The sequence below is a fragment of the Polypterus senegalus genome, chromosome 2 (assembly GCF_016835505.1).
Source record: "Polypterus senegalus isolate Bchr_013 chromosome 2, ASM1683550v1, whole genome shotgun sequence".
Classification (NCBI taxonomy): Eukaryota; Metazoa; Chordata; class Cladistia; order Polypteriformes; family Polypteridae; genus Polypterus; species Polypterus senegalus.
In genome coordinates, this window is record NC_053155.1 from 274,119,502 (window position 1) to 274,144,377 (window position 24,876).

The following is a 24,876-nucleotide window of genomic DNA, read 5'->3' on the forward strand; positions in this document are numbered from 1 at the left end:
CGCTTTCTTTCGTGGAGCCGAGACAAAGTTGGTGTTGCTGTTTGCCTAGGTTAAAGTATAAATAATTGAAGGGCAGTCGATAATGTTAAAATGAACCACAGCATCTTTGAATCTGCTCTCCAGCCACAGGTACCGTGTTCGTTTGAAGATAAGTTGGTGCTTGTCGTACAGTACGCGTTTTTACCACAACTCTAGCTAAAACACTGTACAAAGTAAACAGGAAATAGTACAATCATGCACACATTTGAAATTTAAGATTAAATGTGAAAATGTTTTTGTATCTATTGAAACACAGGAGAATAACTGTTTGCAATTGCCTTCTTTAGTTTGTCCTTTCGTTTCAATCGATTTAATTTCTTTAGTTTACTTTAATCAGAATAAATAATTACATTTTCGGAAAAAAATGCTGCAAGTCCTATAACGATTGTTTATAAATTGTACCTTTTATTGTATACGAATCTTGTTAAATCCGTTTTATACCAATATTCAGTTCAAGGCTGATTAGGATTACATTTGGAAAGTATGAAATTTTAATTTTGGAGAATGGTAAATCGATTTTTCTAAATTCAGGACGTTGCCGGTTTTATTTTATTGTTTTTACCATATATTTGGCTGACGCCTTTATCCAAGGCGACTTACAAGATTAGAAGGTCGTTACAGGTGTTTATAAGTTGGATCATAGTCAGGTTAACTGACCTAAGTCAGGGTACTTGAAGTGAGATCGATAATGATTGAACTGGACACTTAAGTTTACAATCCAGTATTTTAGCCAGTGCACCTTACTCCCTGCTCTTTTACTACACTAAGACAACAGTCTTGAGGGGCATATTGTTTTGGTATGTCAGCCCACATTTGATCTTGTATAATTAGGAGATCCCTATAACTGTTGGACCTTGCAAGGGTACTGGGTAAGCATTATTTAATTTATGTTTGCAAGTATTATGGCAGCTTGGTGTTCAATTGAAATTTAATACATTCAATGCACCATTCAAACATTTTTTAATGAATAATAAACGTAAGAATCAATACACTTTATGTGTTTTATCATGGGGACTCAGTCCTTTGCGAATTAAATCCAAAATAAGATCTAAATTCTTTCTGTCATCATGAGAGTTTCTTACAGAATCTGAATTTGTGATGTAATATTCTGTCCCCACAGAATAATTTCTGGTATCATAAGATCTCATAAAGTTGTATTTTTTCTAGTTTTACTAATAAGAGGATATATCCTAAAAGAAAAAAGTGTTTTGGGAGAGAACCTTCACCTCATATTTCTGTGCTAGTTGTCATGCACATTGCATGTGAGAGTAAAAGAAAACATACAACCTTACAGCCTACATCAGGTGTGTATTACTCATCAGACACTGGCAATAACGTATACATTCAAATACAATCCTATACCATCCATACCCCTACGTTTTCTAACTGGACACTCACCAAATCAATGTTGCACCCTAATATTTCATCCATGGATATCACTAACAGGAGACAAGAGATTGAGCATAACATTCTCAAACCCACACAATCTGGTAGGTACAAGCAACCTGGAGCCTATCCCTTCCACACTTGTCATAAAGCAGGAAGCAGCCCTGGATAAGGCACCAGTCTCCTGTAGGGTTCACTCATGCAACCACCATGCTGAGGTCTTTAAAGAATCACAAATGAATATAATTTGCTTGTCTTTGAAGATGTGGGAGGAAAACCCATGCATTCACCATACAGACAATATCCAGTTACGGGATTCACACTCCACATGTTAAATCCATGACGTGGCAACACTACTCAATGTATTTGTATTTGACTTTGCACTTAAGATTCTCCTTGAAACGTTGTGCTAGACATGCTTTATGTCAAAAGACACTGAACGTGTACAGAACTCTGTTTAATTGTCCATGAAGAATGAACACAGCTGACCTATAACTAAGCCCTACAGTGTCTGCTTTCTCACAAACTATTAGTCTTTGATTCTTTTTTATGATATTTACACAGTAGTAATATGTTCTTTCTGTCTTTGATTTTAAATGCTAGTTAGACTTGGGGTCATCTTTGAAAGGGATCCTGCCACAACCATTTCTTGATTGTGACATATGAAGGGGCCTGGTCCTGGTACATGCTGAATAGGCGAGGGTTAATATCAAAATGCATATTGTTCAGTAGCATTAGAAATGTATTAGTTGCATGATGTTTGATTTTGCAGTTTCTGGCATTCAACCTCAAATACTAGAAAGTTGTAATTCTCATATTTTTGGTACAGAGGAGCTAATATTTGACCACTTAAAAAATCAGATGTACCTTTCAGGTTCAGGCTCAAAGCATGTTTTAGTAATCCCAGTAAATTACATGTACAACTAAAATTTTTCTTATATACTGTAGATTAATTATTCTTTGCATTTCATCAGTCTGCATGCTCTCTGAAGTTACTTAGATATTTCTAGTTAGTTCATTATTATTTCTCTAAATCCTTTCATCTGTTTTTCAGACATGCATATTTCGCTTGTATTTAAAGATTATCTTTAATCATCTGTTTGGATTAATGTGCTAATACATACAAAGAAAAGCTTTCCCAAAAATGTTAGTACTGTTGATGAATTCTAGTTTTATTCTGGACTAATACCACACTCTAAATTGGTTCCCACTGTACAGATACTAAAGTTGGGATAGACTGTGTAATGGAAATTGTGGTTTAAGAAAACAGATAAATGGAACTTAAAATATATTGCATATGAAATGTGGAAAACATGTTGTAAGAGACATTTTAATAGGCATCATGGTTTGGCTGGCCTCCCAGCCGGGATGGATAATTCCTTAATTGTCCTGGAGGCTCTTTTAATGGAAGGATGTCGGTGGATGGGCATCCTAACCATGTTGGTTAGTGGTACCTTTCCTAGATGGGAGGCCATTAATAATGGATGGTCAGGGGACACTGTTTACCATGGCCATGTGCTTTCCCAGTACGCTGGGTGGCGATATCCCTCTGGTGTGCATCCCATTTGGACACATGCAAAGATGCATTGGAGTTGTAGTTTTGGTGAGCAGCCCTGTTGAGTACTTTGGGTGCCACTAGGTTTCGCCTGACCCAAAAGTGCTTCCTGGATGCACCATGATAGCGCTGAAGTACTCCCAGGTCCAGTGTAAAAGAAGCTGCTGTCCTTCACCCGGGGAGTCAGAGTCGGGAGAGTAGTGGGATGAAGCTCACCTTGATAGAGTGGAGAAGGGGAGAGTCATATTGGAGGAACTGTGGAATACATTAAAGTATTTGTGGCAATAAATCTCTTTATTGGAATCTGAACCTGTGTCTGTGCTGTTGTGGCTGGGGTTTGGGGTGCTGCAACACCCCCTAGTTGTTCACAACAGCATTCCAATAAAGCAATGTCACTTCATGCTGTGTTATTTCAGAGCCTGATTGCAATGTGCTAAAGTATACAGCCAAATAAAAATCAAGAGTCTTCAGCTTCTGGAAGACAGGTGAGCAAAAACCCAAGCAAATTTTCTTCTTTTTTTAAAAATGTGTAGATCCCATTTCTAATATTTAAAAAAAGGTTATTTTATTTTTATAAAACATTGACCTAAACCTTTGTCCTATTTAAATGTGCATGCATTCAGCATAGCTATTCATCAGCTTTATCTGCTGCTTTGATTAAGTCAGGGGTTCTTAACCTTTTGATGACTCCAGACCCCCAATGGATTGTCCAATATGGTCCCATACCCCCTTTACTTGACTGTCAAAAATAATCATCACCATTCCTTATATTAGTTGCCAGTTTCATTTCTAAATATGTCAACAGCTTGAATTTACTGTACTTTAGATATGGATAGCTAGGAAGAGAACATGAAATAAAATCATAACTTTATCATATTTATTTACAAAAAGCAAAATTAAAAGATGACAAATTTTAAATATACAAACAGCTACAACTATTTTACAATATAACTTTGATTCACCTGTTTCAGATTATAAACCAATAATTTTACTTCTTACAGTTGAGTATTACACAAAAGAAGAAAACAAACTTAAATATGCAGGTTTTTTCAATATCTAGACCACATAACACAGACTTTCACTAATCTAGTGAGATATTTGCTGTTGTTTTCGTGCAATCAAAGCATGGACTCGGGTAAGAGTTACGGACAAAGCAACTTGCATGTGATCTGACACATAAAGTCGATTTCTTCACTTTGATTTCAGATGTAATAATGCAGAGAAACCTGTTTCACAGAGATACATAGGGAACCAAAACATTCATTGCCCTCATTGCCAAGCTTGGGTAAGCTGGGATTTGCTCACCCCAAAACTGCTTGACATCCATCCCAGCCTTTTCAAAATTAGCTGTCATTCTTGGGTCTTCTTGGAAGTCAATGAAATCATCCTTTGCTGAATCATTATCACTCAATCGCGATATATCAAATGAGAAAGGGTTTTGTATCCAAACAGATTCCATGCTAAGATCATCAATATCTGGAAAGTAACCCTCAAATTTTGTACTTAGAACTTCCAAATGATTTTTTACTTCTTGAAGTATTTCTACAGGTAGTTGTACCATTTCCAATAAGGATATTGTCAAGGATTGGAAAGTTTGCCAGGTTTCCACTTTCAATACGGCGGCGCCAGATAGGCAATTTCCTTGCAAATGCGACAACTTTTCACCTAGCTTGAACAATGTCCACATCCCTTCCTTGCATTGATATGTTCAAATCATTGAGGAGACTGAAAATATCAGCCAAATATCCCAGGCTAACAATAAAATGTTCATCTTCAAAATGATCAGCTAGGGGGGATTGTTGATGCTTGAGGAATTCGAGAATTTCATTCAAAAGTTCTACTACATGCTCAAAAACATGGCCACGACTCAGCCAACATAACTCTGTGTAAAGTATAAATTAATACATTAAGTAAAATAATTACCAGTACCCAGAGATCGAGTCCCATATCCCCAAGGGGTATGGATACCCCTAGTTAAGAACCCCTGGGTTAAGTTATATTGTGTGACAACATATTGCTAAGTTGCTTGCTACTTCTTCATTCCCTTTATGTTCTTTTAATGTTAGATGCTATTTTTTTCTCCTTAGAATGACTTTCAAACCAAATAATGCTGCTACAAAAATTCAGAAGTGCTGGAGATCATATAGAGATAGAAGACTGTTCCTCCTTCTGAAGCACACCGTTTGTGCTGCGGTAAATAGCATCTTTTGTGAAAATGCTGAAATAAAACTATTTAAGAAATGCACATAGCTGATCATTTTTGGGTCAATGCAAGCTGAGAGCTACTTATGGGCAGAAAGTAGATTTCTAGTTCATATCTGTTGTATGCACTTTTGTGAATAGTTAACAGTGTTCATAACTACCAGTTGCTTTGAATATTCTCATTGATATGTATCTTTTGCTAGGCAGCTTTGTGAAACAGTAGTTAGTATTCCTGCTGAGTTAAAATCCCAGAAATCCCAGACTAGTTAATGTCCATGTGGATTTTATACAGCTACTCTCTAAACAAATAGAGAGGAGGATAATATTAAAGTAAGATTTGTTTTCATCAGTCACGCTGTTTAGAAATTCTTTTTTTACTTTTTATTTTTTCAGGAACACTGCCTAACATATGAAATACTCCGGAAGGTTAGTCCCACAGAAGCAGAGCTTTTAAAGGATCCAAGCACAAAGTGTAAAGTGAGATTCAGGTAAAAAGCATGCACATATAATTTTTCACTCACTAATACTCAGACCTAGATATCATCCCAAGTTAATTGCTCTCCACTTTTCTCCACGAGGGCAGGCTTTTTTATCTTTCAGGGTCATTCCTCAAAAATATGTTTATTATTTTGTTTATTAAAGTTTAAAAAAATATTTGTTTTAAATACTATTCTTTTAAACAATTGTTGTGCATTAGGTTTGCTGGTGCAGAGTTCCCCCCAACTATTGTGTTTAAAATATTTCACCAGAATGGAGGATGTGGAAACAAATACATAAATGGGAAAAGAGCCATCTCACCTGCAAGCGAGGTAATTCATGGGCAATGCAAAAGCAATGGCAAGCAAATCTCTTTCAGACCGTTTAAGCCATCTAAACTAAGTAAATAAGTATAATTATTTGATTTTTTTTATTTAGTGCATCTACTGCAATGAGAAGTGAAGCAAAATGATGCCTTTTATTGGCTAACTGAACAGATTACAAGAAGGGGCCTGAGCTGCCTCAAAAGCTTGCATGTTATAATCTGTTCCGTAAGCTAATAAAAGGTGTCAATTTGCTTCACTTCTCATTATATCCGTAATGGCGAACACGGAACATCAACCTACTACTATGTACAGTACTTAGAATTTTTGTTGGTAATTCCTTATTTTCTATTTTAAAATGATACTATGATCATTTGCCAGTAGATTTCAACAACACAGTGTTATATTAAACATTATGTTTATGTGATAATTCTGTCCATTGAAATAATATTTAGTTCTTCACCCATATTTTTTTCTTTAGGTAATCCATTTGTACTTAAACAAATGGACAGATTAATCAAATATTTAAATATTTGCATAAGCACAATACTTTATGAATAAAAAAAATCATCTGATGTGGAAGACATATAAAGATACAGAAAAAAATTGATATTATGAAGTGTTTATGGGAAGGAACATTTTGTATAGTATAGGTATACACTGAAATGAGTAAAAATAATCTGCTTTTAATTCAAATTACAGGCAGCTGTAGATGCTTGCAAAATAATGGGACACAGACGCTTTTATGATCAAATAATTTGTGATGAAATCCAGAGGCAAAAGAAAAAAATTGTGGATGAAGTCGATGTTGTTAGCATGAAGGATTATATGCAGGTATAAATTTTTGTTTATGTTATGAACAAAAGTAAAAAAAGCATTGAACATATTCAATGTATATTTTATTAGATTTACATTCATTGCATCTTTTATTTGTACGAATTAGTAAAAGGTTTAAAAATGCAAAATAAACTTTAATTATACCTCAATAAATCTATAATCTATTAAGTGACACATTATGAGTGATACAGTGGTGCTGGACCATTTTACATTTTTCCTAATTTGGACTAAGAAAATAATTTTATATTTATCTTCATTTACCACATAAAAATGGGATTTTCTAGACAATACATATAAACTAAAATGCCTTGTGCAATTTATCGTCGATGGCTGCCTCATTTGTGTTTTTCCTGGTTATAGTATACAAGTAACCTCGATGAAACGCCAGCATACTTGGGAGGCAAGGGAAACACCTGGAGAAAACTGTCTCTGGAAGAGATGCCAAGAAGCACTGTCATGTATGACATTGTGGATTATGCTAAGAGTGGGTGCTTATCGGAGTCACTAAGGGAGAAGCTGCCCCTGCTGCTTATGAAGCCAACTTCAGAGGAGATGCAGCTTCAGCAGCTGAGGACAATTTCACAGCCAAGGTATTACAAGAACATATTTTTCTATGCATGCGTTAAGATTTAAAACAAAAAACAGAAAAGACTGTGTAAAGTTCACACAAATAAATAAACAAAAAATTCAGAAAACAGAAATACAATATACTCAGCTAACCTTCTTTTGGAAGAACAATTAAATATAGCTGCATGCAATTTATTAGATTTTTTTTTTTTTAATTACTGCCAAAATTCTACTTCCTCAATCCATTCCTGTACCCACTTTATCCATTTTAGGGTCGTAGGGGCTGATGCCTATTCCCATTGGATGCTAGACAGGAACCAAGTCAAGATAGGACGTCATTCTACCACAGAGTACGCTCACGCAGAAATCTACTCTCACTTACACCATGCCAGTTTGCAACTACCAGTTAACCTACCGCACACACCTTAAGAACTGAAAAGAAAACAGGGTACTCACAGTGACCAGGTCCGATGTTGAAATCAAGTCTCTTGTAGCTATGAGGCAGCAGCTGTAACCACAGAACCAATCACTTTGACTTACTTATGTTATATGATTAAAAAATGTAAGTAATGTTGATTGGGAAGAATTAACATTGAACCAATCATAGCAAATATTTAGTGTTGGACTTGTATCTGAAATAAGATGTTTTATCCAGGAAATTAAGTTTAGAAGTTAGTGACAAATGTTTAAAAAATGATGTTCCTTACATTTTATTTTCTGAAACCATACTTTTTCTAGTATGTTTTGCAGCAGCTTACAAAATACATTACTTTAAAATGACATATAAAGAACACCATATGATGTCACGGCCAAATCTTGCACAATAAATTATATACTGCTGTTTTAATGAGAATTGCAGAATCAACCAAGAAAATAAATGAAAGGTCAGCACTCTAATCTTGTTGAGTTGCCATGCTTAGTTGCTACAGCCAAATCATATATTACAGAGTTTGTGTTTGTGTGCTGTTACCTATTATGTTCAAACTCTGAGTGACACCATTCCTATAGGTCAGGCGTTTGTCAGCAACATCTTAATATAAGTGAATGCAATAGTCTCCATTATGCTTGGCAAAAATAACTTCAAGTACGTCATGGCATATATATTGTATTTGGATTAAACTAATGATTGCTTTTTATTTGCCTATAGTAATGTTAAGCAGCTTGATTGTGGAGCAGAAATCATACGATTATTAAATTAAATATTTCTCTGTTGCTTTCCGTTGTAATCATAGGTCTCCTCCTGTTCCTCCATCTTCAGTAGTATCCACACTAAAGTCTGCAACCTCAAAACACTCATCTCGCAGGTCTTGCAAAGCACGACAGAAAGTTGCCAAAATGAGAAAACTCTACAGTTCCAGTTGTCCAAGAATGGTAAATTCAAGGATTAATCTTTTTTCTGTGTTTTAACAAAGTGAAAACAGAAGATAGGGTGGTATGTATGATGCTGCAAAAGTGCTGCCGCTTCACAGCACTAGGGGACTAGGTTTAATTCCAGCCCAAATCACTGTCTATGTGGAGTTAGCATGTTCCATCCATGTCCATATCACTTTTCTTTCCATTTTGCAAAGGCCAAGTCTGTTAGGTTAACATTTCATATTAGACTTTCAGCTACATGATTTATCCATTGTGAGCAATTAAGAGTAGTTAAGAAAAAGATGTCATAGCAAGTCAGTAAATCTAATACTGTACTTCAGTTCTAAGTGAAGGGCACTGCCTTAAAGTGCTTCAAAGAACATCAAAGAAAAAAAACTATCAACTAGTAAGTAAATTAAATTAAAGGAAAATTACCATATGAGAAATAGAGTACAAAATCAGTTTGAATTGATTTTTGTATGAACTTAAAAGTATGACAGACCTTGACTGGCTGACCACCTACTTCTTTGGCTTACCCAACAGTGCAAACAGTGACTTCCATGTTTTCCATAAACTGGTGATAGAAGTTGTGAGACTAACCCGGACACCACCAATCAGAGACCACACCTTTATAAAAAGACACACGTTTATTTACCACAAATAAACACAGGTTTGAGACCCGAACACCACACAATGCACACAGCAATTAATCACCACAGTAAGGTTTCCTTTTCTCGGTCCTTGGCTGCCTGTCACCTCCTGGGAGCTTTGTCCTCCTCCCACTCCCGACTCAAGCTCCCCGATTGTATGAAGGCGGCCCCTTTTATTCCCGCCCGGATGTGCTCCAGGTGGCTGATGACGTCCTTCCGGCACCTTGGCCCCGGAAGCACACCGGGCGTCTCTGGTAGGTTCCGCCGCCATCTTGCAGAGTGTGGCGGAAGTAATTATTCCTGGGTTTTATGAGGTTTAAGGCGACCCTGGTGGTGGCCACGGGTCCAAACAGGTTAATCGCTTTTCCCTCATTTCCCGTGGTCCTCTCTTAATCCAGGTTGGTTGCCCTCTCGTGGCCCAGAAGCTATACATGTCCCTTTCCGGTCCTTATAGGCATCCTGGCCAGGTAAGGACCCCAGCAATATGCCACAAAGTACAGTAGCAACAACAGACAAATACAATGCCATACATTAAATTGTACCTATGATTGGCTACTTTATCACATGGGAATAAAAACTGTGCTTGACTATACCATAATGTACCCATTTAGCAGAAAAGAGGAGGCAGAAATGTGACCCTGTGGAATGGCTGTCATTTTTAACAATACCATTTACCTTTCTAAGGCAGTAAATGGTATATTGAATTGAAATGGGTAATGAATAGGAATAATGTGAAATTTGAGCATATATTATCATTGTTGTCAGTCAACTGTGATAGATAAATAGAGATATGGATAGAAAATTACCCTGAATAAGAAATAGTTTTGCAATATGACGTGTTTTCACCCTGCCTTGTGCCCAGTGCTTGTTGGGATAGGCTACTCACTGAACCTGCCCTTGATAAGTGAGATAAAACAATGGCGAATGGATGGAATAATTCTGAAGCCAAAGATTTTTGCCCAAGTTAATGAGGGTGCCGAAGTAAGAATAACATTATAAAATCCATTTACTCAGCTTCCTGAAAGGTGGGTGGGCCAAACCCATTCCTGGAGCCTCATTCACAAGGCATCATCCTGGATGACTTACCCAATTTCATTTTTGATCCCTGTTAATTTTAGTAAAGCTAATTTGCATGACATTAACGAACACAGTGAATATGATTGCCTCATTGATCTACACATTAGATTGCCATAAAGTACCTTAACTTCACTTGTGAATGCATCCATGTCACCTATAATATGTTAACTGTATAGCACTAGTCTTCTACTGTTGTTTATACCTTGTGCTCCTTTAAACTACAGCCTGCCAGCACTTAGTGGTTTTCAGCCACAAGTATTTGTGTGCTTTAAGAAGTTGTCAATTAACCCAATTACATCTTACCATGAAGACATTCTTTCAAGTGATAGGGTGCTGATATATAGCTCCCCTGTCTTATTACAACCACTCAACTGACATTCACTTTAATTAATACCGGTAACCATGCCATTAGCATCTTCATTTATTCACATAAATTTATTTTGTCCATATATGCATTTTGAGCACAACATTAAGCTGCAAACAGTTTAATTACAAACCAGATTCCAAAAAAGTTGGGACACTAAACAAATTGTGAATAAAAACTGAATGCAATGATGTGGAGATGGCAAATGTCAATATTTTATTTGTAATAGAACGTAGATGACGGATCAAACGTTTAATCCAAGGAAATGTATCATTTTAAAGGAAAAATATGTTGATTCAAAATTTCACGGTGTCAACAAATCCCAAAAAAGTTGGGACAAGTAGCAATAAGAGGCTGGAAAAAGTAAATTTGAGCATAACGAAGAGCTGGAAGACCAATTAACACTAATTAGGTAATTTGGCAACATGATTGGGTATAAAAAGAGCTTCTCAGAGTGGCAGTGTCTCTCAGAAGCCAAGATGGGTAGAGGATCACCAATTCCCACAATCTTGCGCAGAAAAATAGTGGAGTAATATCAGAAAGGTGTTACCCAGCGAAAAATTGCAAAGACTTTGCATCTATCATCATCAACTGTGCATAACATCATCCGAAGATTCAGAGAATCTGGAACAATCTCTGTGCGTAAGGGTCAAGGCCGTAAAACCATACTGGATGCCCGTGATCTCCGGGCCCTTAAACGACACTGCATCACAAACAGGAATGCTACTTGTAAAGGAAATCACAGAATGGGCCCAGGAATACTTCCAGAAACCATTGTCAGTGAACACAATCCACTGTGCCATCCGCCGTTGCCAGCTGAAACTCTACAGTGCAAAGAAGAAGCCATTTCTAAGCAAGATCCACAAGCTCAGGCGTTGTCACTGGGCCAGGGATCATTTAAAATGGAGTGTGGCAAAATGGAAGACTGTTCTGTGGTCAGACGAGTCACGATTCAAAGTTCTTTTGGAAATCTGGGACGCCATGTCATCCGGACCAAAGAGGACAAGGACAACCCAAGTTGTTATCAACGCTCAGTTCAGAAGCCTGCATCTCTGATGGTATGGGGTTGCATGAGTGAGTGTAGCATGGGCAGCTTGCATGTCTGGAAAGCCACCATCAATGCAGAAAAATATATTCAGGTTCTAGAACAACATATGCTCCCATCCAGACGTCATCTCTTTCAGGGAAGACCCTGCATTTTCTAACAAGATAATGCCAGACCACATTCTGCATCAATCACAACATCATGGCTGCGTAGGAGAAGGATCCGGGTACTGAAATGGCCAGTCTGCAGTCCAGATCTTTCACCTATAGAGAACATTTGGCGCATCATAAAGAGGAAGGTGCGACAAAGAAGGCCCAAGATGATTGAACAGTTAGAGGCCTGTATTAGAAAAGAATGGGAGAGCATTCCTATTTCTAAACTTGAGAAACTGGTCTCCTCGGTCCCCAGAGTCTGTTGAGTGTTGTAAGAAGAAGGGGAGATGCCACACAGTGGTGAAAATGGCCTTGTCCCAACTTTTTTGGGATTTGTTGACACCTTGAAATTCTGAATCAACATATTTTTCCCTTAAAATGATACATTTTCTCAGTTTAAACTTTTGTTCCGTGATTTATGTTCTATTCTGAATAAAATATTAGAAGTTGGCACCTCCACATCATTGCATTCAGTTTTTATTCACGATTTGTATAGTGTCCCAACTTTTTTGGAATCCGGTTTGTAGTTTTCAGCCCATTAAAAGAATTACATCTCTCTGAAAATGTTGACAAATACTGTAGGTTTCTCATCAATCCCTTCAAAGACCTGCAGTTTACTATAGTAAAGAAAATCAGATTAATTTTTTTTCATTCTTTCAGTATGACTTGATGGATATAGGACTATCACAGAATAATGAGCTGTACATTATATTGTCGGACTTTTTTATTTGATTTTTGGTTTGATATACTTCAGGGGTGCCCATACTACGGCCTGTGGTCCATTTTTAATTGGCCCACAGCAAATTCTAAAAATATAATGAAATATGGCCCACACATGAAACTTGTTCTTATCTGTATTGTAGTTCTTAGGTTTAACACAAGGCGGAGCAACTGTCTTGATCAAGGCAGCGTCTTCACAAACAAGCGCAACCAAAGACCAAAAATGGCAGAACCAAAGAAACGCCCAATAGCAAGTGAGTGCAGAAAATTTCAGACACGGTGGGAAAATGAATATTTCTTCATAGAAGTCAAGGGCAAGTGTGTCTCTTTCATTTGCAATGAAACTATTGCATTGATGAAAGAATATAATGTGTGTCAACACTACGAAACCAAACATCCAACCTACGCGTCCTACACTGGTGCCGAGCGAGAACAGAAAGTTAAGCAAATGGCAGCTAGTCTGGTAGCTCAACAACAGGTTGGCTTTTCACATGCTGTCTTCAAGGAAGAGACAAGTTTTATGAAGTATTTAAATATAGGACTGGAAAGATTATGTTAAGACTAAAACCTTAAAATAACAATGTTTTCAAACCCAGTTAATCCATTTAAGTATCACTGAGGATTGGAGCCCATCTTAGTGCCACTGAACACAAGGCTCATACAAACTTCCATCTACAAATAGCAGTAATTTGCTGTTGACAATTAACTTTAACTTCTTTAGGTGAGGAAAGGGTGTAGATTACATAAACTTTATTAATCCTATGTGGACATTCAGATGCATACAGAAGCAGAAACATCCATCCATCCATATTCTAACCCGCCGAATCCGAACACAGGGTCACGGGGGTCTGCTGGAGCCAATCCCAGCCAACACAGGGCACAAGGCAGGAACCAATCCAGGGCAGGGTGCCAACTCACTGCAGAACACACACAAACACACCCAGCACACACTAGGGCCAATTTAAAATCGCCAAACCACCTAACCTGCATGTCTTTGGACTGTGGGAGGAAACCCATGCAGACACGGGGAGAACATGCAAACTCCACGCAGGGAGGACCCGGGAAGCGAACCTGGGTCTCCTAACTGCGAGGCAGCTATGCTACCACTGCGCCACCGTGCCGCCGTAGCAGAAACATAAAAACAAGAATAGAGACTCATGGGACAGATAATATAGCCAATAAATCAATCAATCAATAAATGTATATTGTGCAGATATTTCAAAATAAACATAATGAGTATATCGGGAGGAAACATTGAATTGGACAGAAAACCCCCACAGAGGTGTTTCTTAGCACTAAGTACTGGAATGAGCCTGTGACTAAAAATGCTCCAAGAGAGCACCTCCTGGAGGGAATAGGCTGGATTTTTCATGATGACATTCACTTTTGATGCCATCCTGTTCTCCACAGCTTCCAGTGTGTCCAGGGTACATGCAGACAAGGGTGAACATGACATAGACACATTAAATAACCAGGCACAGGCTTACTCTGCCACCCAAAAAATATATTACCAAATACAAAATCTTAAAGCATTCTGTTGCAGCAGCATCTTTAATCAGCAGCACCACTTAGGAGCAGTCTATTATACACACTACTTATAAGTATAACTTGTAAATGTGTTCAAAGGTAGAGATACTCATATTTCATATGATATCTACTGTCACCTTATGGCCAGGAATCTCTAAAGTCTTACAGCATTTTTATGTCTATTCAACACAGACACATTACTTCCCCACACCCACCTCAAGGCTCTAACTACTGATATTATGGTTTCAAAGGAATCTTCCTTGATGTTATCTTCATCAAGAGAAGCCAAGTGATCAGATAATCTCTTATTGTACACCATGTGGTAGATTTCTCTTCCTTTGTTATGCAGTTTTATTATTTCATTTTAGCATTGGAGGTGACACCAAAACACTTGCGTTTATGTTCCACTTCACTTGCACTGGAAGACAATTGTGCGGTGCATCAGGAAGTCTGGAGTAAGACACGTTAGGGTTTAGAGTTATCTGTTATTTGCTTGTAACCATTTTGCTATCGATTCCAAAGTCAAAATTTTAGCACTAATCCTACCCTATGGCCATGTAGAGTCAATTGGCATATCACTCTGTTCATTATTGCTAGCAAAAGTTCTACTCGCTCATAACCTTTTATCCCAAACAATGTAATTGTTTTGACCATGCTGGCTTCATTTTTTTTTTAATTTAAACATTACATCACAATTAATGAATTACAAGTCATTCAGGCATATGGTGCAATACTATATATATCACATTCAATCCAATCTGAATTATTTTTCCTTTTGAAACAAGTGTCTTACTAATCTTGAGACAAGTAAATCAAATAAAAAAATGACATTTGTGAGGGAGTGCCTGACTGGCAAGGAGATGTCAGGGACAAGGGCAGGTTTAATCCTGCCAGAGAGCATCAGGACACAGAGACATACAATGCAGTAACGGTCCTGCATATGACAGGATGGGCGCACATTACCCACTAGGAACATTACACCCTGTATGTACTGTATGTCATGAGCTTTGTGAGGACATTAAGCAGGGGCATCAGCAGTGTGGTATAGTGGACTTTGAAAAACTCGGTTGTCAGTTGTGACCCTCAGCAAGTCATTTAACATGTCTGTACTACAACTATGTAGAATACATGTAACAGTTGTAAAATATAGATAAATGCATAGATAGTACTTTATTTGTCCAAAGGAGAATTGTAACTTTTAAAAGAAATCCAAGGAATATTGTAATAATAAGAACAACCATAACTCTCTTCAGATCCACACCAGAATTACTAAAAAGAAGAAAACATCTGATTTGACCAAAGAGAACAGAGCAGTCATAATGAGACATTATAAAGGTGTATGGCCATAGATATAAATGAGCCTCATTAGTGCTTTCTGGCACATCTCTGATGAAGGATTTGCTGACTGAAAGCACTCAGTGATAGTGTGTCATAGAGAGGTGTGCAGCATTGCTCAAACTGGCCATAATCCCATTATTGCGCCCGAGTTCCTAATTAGCTTTTTGATTCAATGAACTTCTTTTGAAGTTATGTTATCCGTCCAGCACACTACAACATAGAAATCTCACTAGCTGTCAGACAGATATGTAAAGAATGTCACAATAGGAATACAGCCTCATAAGGAAGAGTCCATTCAGCCCTGTTTTATATAGTTCTATGTTACTAAGCCAATGCAGCTGTTTTAGCAGTGTACCATCTCCACATCTACACCCTGAATGGTGACCAGGAGTAGAGACAGTTCGGTGTGGTGCAAGTCAGTAATTTTCCTTGGATGTTCATGCTGAGTGTCAGACAATACCTTTACACCAAGAAACAAAGTTCTCCACCTGACTCCTATACCTATACTTCATCCCCTCCCCCCTTTGTCAATATACCCTATTAGTACTGAATAATCTGAGAATTTTTGCAGGTGACATGACCTGGTGTTATATTTATAGTGTGATGTGTACAGCATGAACAGAAAATGAGACAGGACTGACCCTTGTGGTTCTTCAGTGTTCCTCATCAGAGATACAGTTCTTAAGCCTCACAAATTGTGATCTGCCAGATGGATAGTCCATTATCCAGAACACCACAGGGTCATCCACCTAAGTTTTCTCCTTAACAAGAATGGCTGGATGGTATGGAGGGTGCTGGAGAAATCAAGAGATATCATTCTCACATTGCCACTTTTGTCCAGAAGGGAATATGCATAAATGCATACATACATACAATCATGGCCGAAATTATTAAAATTGTGGGTAAATAGTTTTATTTCAAGCATATGATGCTCGTTTGAACTCACCTGTGGCAAGAAACAGGTGCTGGCAATATAGCAATCACACCTGAAGCCAGTTAAAATGGAGAAAAGTTGACTCATCCTTTCTGTTGTGTGTCTGAGTGTGCCACACTAAGCATGGAGAACAGAAAGAAGAGCAGAGAATTGTCTGAGGACCTGAGAACAAAAATTGTGGAAAAATATCAACAATCTCAAGGCTACAAGTCCATCTCCAGAGATCTTCATTCATGTTCCTTTGTCCACTGTGTGCAACATAATCAAGAAGTTCACAACACATGGCACTGTAGCTAATCTCCCTGGACATGGACAGAAGAGAAAAATTGATAAAAGACTGCAACGAAGGATAGTCCGAATGGTGGATAAACAGCCCCAATCAACTTCAAAACATATTCAAGCTGTTCTGCAGACTCAGGGTGCAACAGTGTCAGCTCAAACTATCCGTCAACATCTGAACGAAATGAAACGCTATGGCAGGAGAGCCAAGAGGATCACACTGCTGACACAGAAACATAAAAAAAGACAGACTGGAGTTTGCCAAAATGAGGAAGCCAAAATCCTTCTTGGTGAAAGTCTTGTGGACAGATTAGACCAAGGTAGAGCTTTTTGGTAAAGATCATCATTCTACTGTTTACAGAAAACAGAAAGAGGTCTACAAAGAAAAGAACATAGTACCTACAGTCAAACATGGTGGAGGTTCTAAGATGTTTTGGGGATGCCTTGACTGTGTGCAAGCCATCATGAAATCTGAAGACTACCAAAAGATATTGGGGTGCAATGTAGGGCCCAGTGTCAGAAAGCTGAGTGTGCATCAGAGGTCATGGGTGTTCCAGCAGGACAATGACCCCAAACATACCTCTAAAAGCACACAGAAATGGTTGAAGACAAAGCGCTGGAGAGTTCTGAAGTGCCCAGCAATGAGTCCGGATCTAAATCCGATTGAATACTTATGGAGAGATCTCAAAATTGCTGTTGGGAGAAGGCACCCTTCAAATCTGAGAGATCTTGAGCAGTTTGCAAAAGAAGAGTGGTCAGAAATTCCATTTGAGAGGTGTAACAAGCTTGTTGATGGTTATAGGAAGCGCTTGATTTCAGTTATTTTTTCCAAAGGGCGTGCAACCAAATATTAAGTTGAGGGTGCCAATAATTTTATCCAGCCCGGTTTTTGAGTTTTGTGTGAAATGTCAGATTTGGCTTTTTTTCTGTTTTTTTTTGCACATAAAGGAAATAAACATGTGTATACCAAATCATTCATAATTGCAACAATTTTCTGGGAGAAATGGTGCATTTTCTGGGAAAATTCCAGGGGTGCCGATAATTTCGCCCATGACTGTAGATAGATAGGCTCAGGTTGGATGATTGGGAGACAAAGTCAGAGAGACGAGATTGCGTTGGTTTGGACATGTGCAGGGGGGAGATGCTGGCTATATTGGGAAAAGGATGCTATGAATAGAGGTGCCAGGCACGAGAAAAAGAGGAAGGCCTAAGAGAAGGTTTATGGACATGATGAAAGAGGACATGCGGGTGATGGGTGTAACAGAGCAAGATGTAGAGGACATAAAGATATGGAAGAAAATTATCTGCTGTGGCAACCCCTAATGGGAGCAGCCAAAAGAAGAGGAAGAAGAAGAGAGAGAGGGATAATAGCATCTTCCTCCAACATTTGGGTTATGTGGGAAGGAGGTGTTAGTAATAAAATGTATATTATGTACAATAGTAACAGTGTCTCACAAATTACCAAAATATTAATAAGAACCTGTTTGCTTATTTTACTTATTCTCCCTGTGTCTGTATGGGTTTTCCTCAAACATCCTGAAGATGTGCCAGTTAAGTTATTAGGCAGCTCTGAATTGGCCTGGTGTGACTGCATGTGTGAATAAGGGGTCCTGTTGCAGAATGCTGCCCTGCCAGGGCTGGTACCAGATTTGAGGGAACCCACGTTATTCAACTGGATTAAAAAAAAAAAGTATAAGAATGTTAGGTTTATGCAGCAGTTAAAAGTCTGGACATGGCTGATTGAATATATTTTTAACTAGTCTTAAAGACATTTTGATTTGAGGATATTGCTTAGTTAAAGTTTGTTTCTAAGACATATATAATGAATGTGATGCCTAAGTAATTTTTTTTTAAATGATTTTGAATTTTTTTTTCTCCTCATTATTGCAAATTGGTTATGTTGTGACAAGATAGCATAGCATGAGAGCAAACAGTCCTGTTTGGTAGGAGGCCACTATTTCTTATTGTAGTCATCCATAATGTAGCAAGAAGAGCTCATTTCAGCATTAAGAAATAAGGGTCTGTTAATCTCAGAAATTCCAAGAACCTTTACCGTTTCTTCACATGCAGTCACAAAAACCATCAAACACTATGATGAAACTACCACAAGAAATGCAATCCAAGAGTTACCTCTGCGGCAGAGAATAATAAAGAATCACCAGCCTCAGAAATGGCTAATTAACATCATCTCAGATTACAGCACTAATAAAATAAACTGACACCACTGCTCACAGGAAACTGTGTTAATTAGGCCTTCTTGATAGAGCTGCCGCAAAGAAACCACAACTGAAGTAGACAAATAAGAAGAGACTTGTTTGGCCCAAGAAACACAGACAGCAGATCTCAGACCAACGGAAACATTTTCTTTGGTCCAGTGAGTCCAAATTTAAGATTCCACCTTCTGTGTCTTTGTGATACTCGAGATGGTGAACATAATGTCTGTTTGTGTGGATCCCTCCATGAAGTATGGGGAGGATGGTGCAGGGGCACCTTGCACCATTTGTCAGTTATTTAAAATCGGTGACACAGTTAACAAGCATCGCTGCAACAGATTTCTGCATTAGCATGCTACCACATCCGTCTTGCATGTAGTTGAGTCGACATTTGTTTTTCAACTGGATAACAACTAAAACACACTTGCAGGCAGAGAGCTATCTGGCAAAAAAGGGAGCGTGATGTAGTACTGCAGGGCTGGAAATCTACAATCACCAGGGATGGTTTTGGATGAGTTGGACCAAAGAGCAAAGAAAAAGCAGCCACCAAGTGGACAGTATACTGTTTGTAGGACTGATTGAAAAACATACCAGATAAATTCATTAAGCTAGCTGAGAGAATGCCAAGAGTGTGTAAGGCTGCCATTAAAGAAAAGGGTGGCTACTCTGAAGAATTAGATACAACGTAATTTTGATTTAACAGTTTGGCCATTATGTAATTTCCTATCTATTATTATTTCATAATTTGATCTCGTCACTATTAATCCACATGGTAGAAAATAGTAAAAGAAAGAGAAACACTTCTATAAATAGATCTGTCCAAACCTTTAACTGATGTACAGTATAACTGGAAAATGAAGCTGGGAACTTAATTTTAACAATAATCTGGACTGTTCTGTACATTTGTCATAGTAACATGTTATATTTCTTTCATACACTAATTTTACTGTAAACTTTATAAAGGTAACATTAATTTTTATTTACAATAGAGCAGCTTGATGACACAGTAATAAATAAAAATAACATTAATTTAACATTAAATAACATTTAAAAAGTAAGCAACATTAATTTCTCTCATGACTGTGTTAGTTTTTCCTCCCATGTTCTCCAATACATGCTGTCTGGCAATTCTAAACTGTCCCTGTGTGGTTTGCCATGTGGACAATGCAAAAGCCTTAAGCCCAGTGCTCCAGAGAAAGGCACTGTGACCCTGAACTGGAATAAATGGGTTTTAGATTATATATATATATATAAGATATAGATAGATATAAAGATATAGATAGATATAGATAGATAGATAGATAGATAGATAGATAGATAGATAGATAGATATACATGTATATATAGATATATATACTAGCCCTGTGCGCCCAACTACATTGCGCGTGTTAAAGTTGTCTGTAAAGGGCTCCCTGTTTAAACGCGGCTGCTAGTCGTGAACTGGGCCCTTCGCACAGCATTATGATTTTTTATAAGGGAAACAAAATTACAAAAGAAAACCCTTGGATATTGATTCGATAGGAACGGCCTACTCTGAATCACTGTCCGAATCGTAATGATGTGGTGGTGTAGGAGCATTTCTGCTTCTGTCCGTTCACAGTCCGTCTCGTTTTAATGACGCTGTCGTTTCCTCTCACGATCTCTTCTCAACCTTTCTCCAATCTCGCAGGTTGCTTTGTGGCAATCCAAAGAGTAAGGCAATATACACGGAGCAATGGTTATAAAAGGGGGACACATAGATATCCAGGCTCTTTAAAGCATAAATAGGGATCACTTCATTGACATGTGAGTAAGCCATGGTACAACTGTGAGACGCACAGCACTCGCCGGCTACAATGTAACAATAATAATTTCCGGAACGTGCTGTTACGTTGTCATTCATTTTACCCACTGTCTTTCTTTCATTCATATGTTACGTAGGCACGTTCCTTTTATCTTCAGCAATCTCATTCTCTAACCAGGCCTCAGGAGCTAACCAGCATAACACTGTCCACCACCCCTTTCGTTATTACGGCACATTGTTGACATCCGTGAGTAACAACGTACTGAACTGGAAGGTGGTCTATGCATGCGTGGAATTTGCGGACAAAGATCAAGATCTAAATGAAGATCTCTTTAGTTAATTTAAAGCACAACAATTTGTTTAGTTTGAATGTCTGTGTTTTGAGGTGTGACTGGAGTACTACAGTCTTCAGTAGTATAAGCCTGGAGGAGATTCTTAATGCAATGCCTATGTTTTAGCCGTCTCTCTACTGCCATTTAGTGCTTCTTCTAATTCATTCACAGACAAACAAAGATCAAGATCCAAATGAAGATTATATATAGAGATATTATATTTTGTTAAATGTGAAATAACTAACTAACTTAAGAAGGCATAATATACTTGCAAAATGTAAGCAAATTTGTTTTCTGAATTGTGTGTTATACAACAGCCATCCAGAGAGCTCAGATCTAACAGCCAGTTGTCTCTTATGGTCCCTTGCACTAAGTGTAAAACTACAGGGAACAGGGCTTGTGCAGCTGCTGCACCTCATCTGTGGAATTCTATATCTCGTCACATTAAGGAGTCACCTTCAATTGAACTGATAAAAAAAAAGAGACTGAAGACGTATTTCTGTTCACTAGCTTTTAGTGACCTTCACTGATACTGACGGTTCCCTACTCTTAGTCATATTTTCTTTTTATTTAAGTCACTGCTGGCTGTGTTTTGCTTTTAATGTACTTGTATTTCTATTTATTTTATTTATGTTTATTGTATGTTTTAATTTAAAGCACTTTGGCTACAGCATTACTAATACAGTTTTAAATGTGCTCTATATATTTTTTTTCCTTTCATAGGAAGTGAAGCAATAGTTTATAACTCCTTTTATAAATTTGACTATTATTTTGCAATCTATGGTTTTCTAAATTTGTGTAACATATAAACAAGCATATTTCTCATTGCTGTAAAATACTGCTATATTTTGCAGGAAGAAAAAGCAACATTACAGTTAGAAGCATTTATTCCCACCGACATGGACACTGAGAAACTTGAAATGGACACATATTTTGATGATGAATTGGATGAGGAAACTAATAATCTGTACTCATGGACTCAGCAGCTCTCCTTGGAAGACACTGCGATTGGTTTTTAGTAGTTCTTCTATCAGAATCTAGAGATGTATGTACAACTCCTGTGCTATGCCCCACACCCCCTTGCAGGTGATAGAAGACAATATTGCTAAAGATCCTCTAAATGATCCATGGTGACCAAATCAGGTTTTAAGATATCATGCAGAATAAATGACATCATATGTAGTGCTTTTCATTGTGAGTGCCAACTCAAGGCATTTTAAATATACATATTAAAATTGCACAAATGTTTAGAGAGTTGCACATTTTTAAAATTGATGGAAAAACAGACCAGGTAGTGTGTTCTGGACGGTGTTGGTGGTTTAACTGTCCAAAGTTCACCACAGCCACTCAGCTATTTAGCTACTTTCTTGACAGGTAATGCCACACTTCAGATGTAATGAAATCAGTGCCAGTTGATATTAACATCCTATGGGGCTTAAGTTCGCAAGCCTGAAGGTTACAGGCATGGTAAACAAACTCATGAGGTGGCTTTGCTTGTGTACATGGTACGTTACTATATACTGTATTAATACACACCAACTATGGGTATAGTTAGCAATATACAGTACATGTTGGTGTTGAGTAACTTTTTGTCAACACTTCCTGTATTTTCAAACATAAGTGACGTATCACGACACCAAAGCCTAACATTTGACCCTCATTCTAAGCATTACCCAGAGAAGCAATTTGTCATTAGAAAATTTAAATCCAAAGCTCAAAAGAATAAATGGCATCTCTTTTTATCTTGCACACAGTTAAGTGGATAATTTACTGTCAATTTTAGGTCACTAGTTTGAGGAGTGAAAAACCAATATTTTCATTAGTAGTAAAATAACGGATAAGATAATAGTGAAACCCTTAAACAAAAGTCCTCCTAACACAGTGAGCCAAGATAAACTATTTTAAAGCTAGTCCATCTACTAACTCAAGCAGCACTGAACAAGCTTAATTTCTTTGCTGCCTAGAAAATTTACTACACTGTGGTTTATTTATGATTTTGAGTAGCACAGAAATGCCGACCCTGTTGCTTAAAAGTAAAATTATGCAAATAGTGCTTCAACATGGTAATCTTTTTTTAAATACATAATAACTGGTATGTAATTATGATTGCACTAAAGTAAAGCCAATGACACTGCAAATTGCCCAAAACATAAAAACATTTGTTTAAGTTACTTTTTCAAACAATGTATTAATGTCTTGACACTCTTGCTTGCAGCAGCTGTATTTTACTTCACGTAAGCAACACCTTAATGTGAATGGTTTTTTGTGCCACATGAACAGTGCTTCCTGAGCTAAACATTTCTTAATAAAAAAATAAAATTGATACATGACAATATCAGCCATTACCACAGAAGGAAGTATGTGGAAATTGCACAAAAGCAGTTTTCACCACAAGAAATTTTTCTTAATCACATATGGCAAATGTCTAGCTATTGTGAAGGTATGTTGCGATGTACTATGGTACAGATGATTGAACAGCAAATAAATAAATACAAACAGTTGCAAATGCAGGTTACCTATGACCACAATTTTTAATGTGGAACTTTTGTTCAGATGTGCCAAATTGACAGCACCCTTTGTCAGGTAATTGTGCATTCTTTTCTTCACACAAATTCCACTGTCCAAAGGCCGATTGTATCTTCTGATGAAGGAGATGCAGTCAGTGCATAAAACTGAAGTATCTACCACATAAATGTACAATGGAGTTTGCATGTCAGTAACACCCACATGAAAGAACTCTTTGTGGTCCATTGGAGGTACAGTTCACAGTTAAATAAAATTGTCAATTCCTCTCCACTGCTACAACCAAAACACCCACCACTCATTTTACTAAAGGAGACTCTGCTATTGATTTCTTCATATGCTGAACAGCATACTTTCAAAAAACTGTTTCTGCCAATTTGGGGGGTTGGGAGAACTCTTAAGCATTTGAACTTTGCCAAATTATTAAATTACATACTGTGCTTCTCTAAAATGCATTATTGTTATTTTCTTAAAAGAAATTGTAACTACCCCATTTAATTGTTAGCACTATTTACAAAAAAAGTAAAAATAAATGAAAAAGAGGGCGGCACGGTGGTGCAGTGGGTATCCCTGCTGCCTCCCAGTAAGTAGACCTGGGTTCACTTCCCAGGTCCTCCCTGCGTGGAGTTTGCATGTTCTCCCCATGTCTGCGTGGGTTTCCTTCCAGGTGCTCCGGTTTCCTCCCACAGTCCAAAGGCATGCAGGTTAGGTGCATTGGCGATCCTAAATTGTCCCTAGTGTGTGCTTGGTGTGTGGCTGTGTGTGCTTGGTGTGAGCGTGTGTGTGTGTGTGTGTGTGTGTGTGTGTGTGTGTGTGTGTGTGTGTGTGTGTGTGCACCCTGTGGTGGGCTGGCACCCTGCCCGGGGTTTGTTTCCTGTGTTAGCTGGGATTGGCTCCAGCAGACCCCCCATGACCCTGTAGTTAGGATATAGCGGGTTGGATGATGGATGGATGGATAAATGAAAGAGATGAAAATATACATTTTTGCTATTAATATAAAAATAAAAATCCTGTGTGAAATGTATAAAGATCAGTTTATGTATTTGAATAGTATGAACACATACAAACTTAACAGAGGATGCAAAGTGTTTAAAGTAACATTTTTTTTTTTTATTTCTGTAATATTTCATTTACCAAATAATTCTAAAATTGTAACTTTGTACTTCAAAACAAAGGCATGATGTAAGCATTTCTGAAAAA

At 37.7% G+C, this 24,876-nt stretch overlaps 1 protein-coding gene across 2 annotated transcripts; it reads left to right on the plus strand.

The window, feature by feature from the left end:
* On the plus strand, positions 1-24,248 carry c2hxorf58 (chromosome 2 CXorf58 homolog). Of its 2 annotated transcripts, XM_039745589.1 has the most exons (9): positions 1-129; positions 3,397-3,465; positions 5,068-5,173; positions 5,576-5,670; positions 5,880-5,991; positions 6,685-6,816; positions 7,180-7,409; positions 8,619-8,757; positions 22,008-24,248. In XM_039745589.1, exons 3-9 carry the CDS (start codon positions 5,069-5,071, stop codon positions 22,170-22,172), a joined length of 978 nt encoding a protein of 325 aa, XP_039601523.1. In that variant the 5' UTR covers positions 1-129; positions 3,397-3,465; position 5,068; the 3' UTR covers positions 22,173-24,248. The 2 variants fall into 2 exon arrangements, with proteins under 2 accessions (XP_039601523.1, XP_039601524.1); XM_039745590.1 differs by lacking the exon at positions 3,397-3,465.
* Positions 24,249-24,876: the final 628 nt, after the last annotated feature.

Excerpts from the sequence above, each read along its gene's own strand:
- c2hxorf58 (XM_039745589.1), top strand. The coding sequence starts at position 5,069 with ATGACTTTCAAACCAAATAATGCTGCTACAAAAATTCAGAAGTGCTGG. Across the intron at positions 5,992-6,684 it reads CCATCTCACCTGCAAGCGAG|GCAGCTGTAGATGCTTGCAA; the intron begins GTAATTCATGGG and ends TTCAAATTACAG. Across the intron at positions 6,817-7,179 it reads GCATGAAGGATTATATGCAG|TATACAAGTAACCTCGATGA; the intron begins GTATAAATTTTT and ends TCCTGGTTATAG.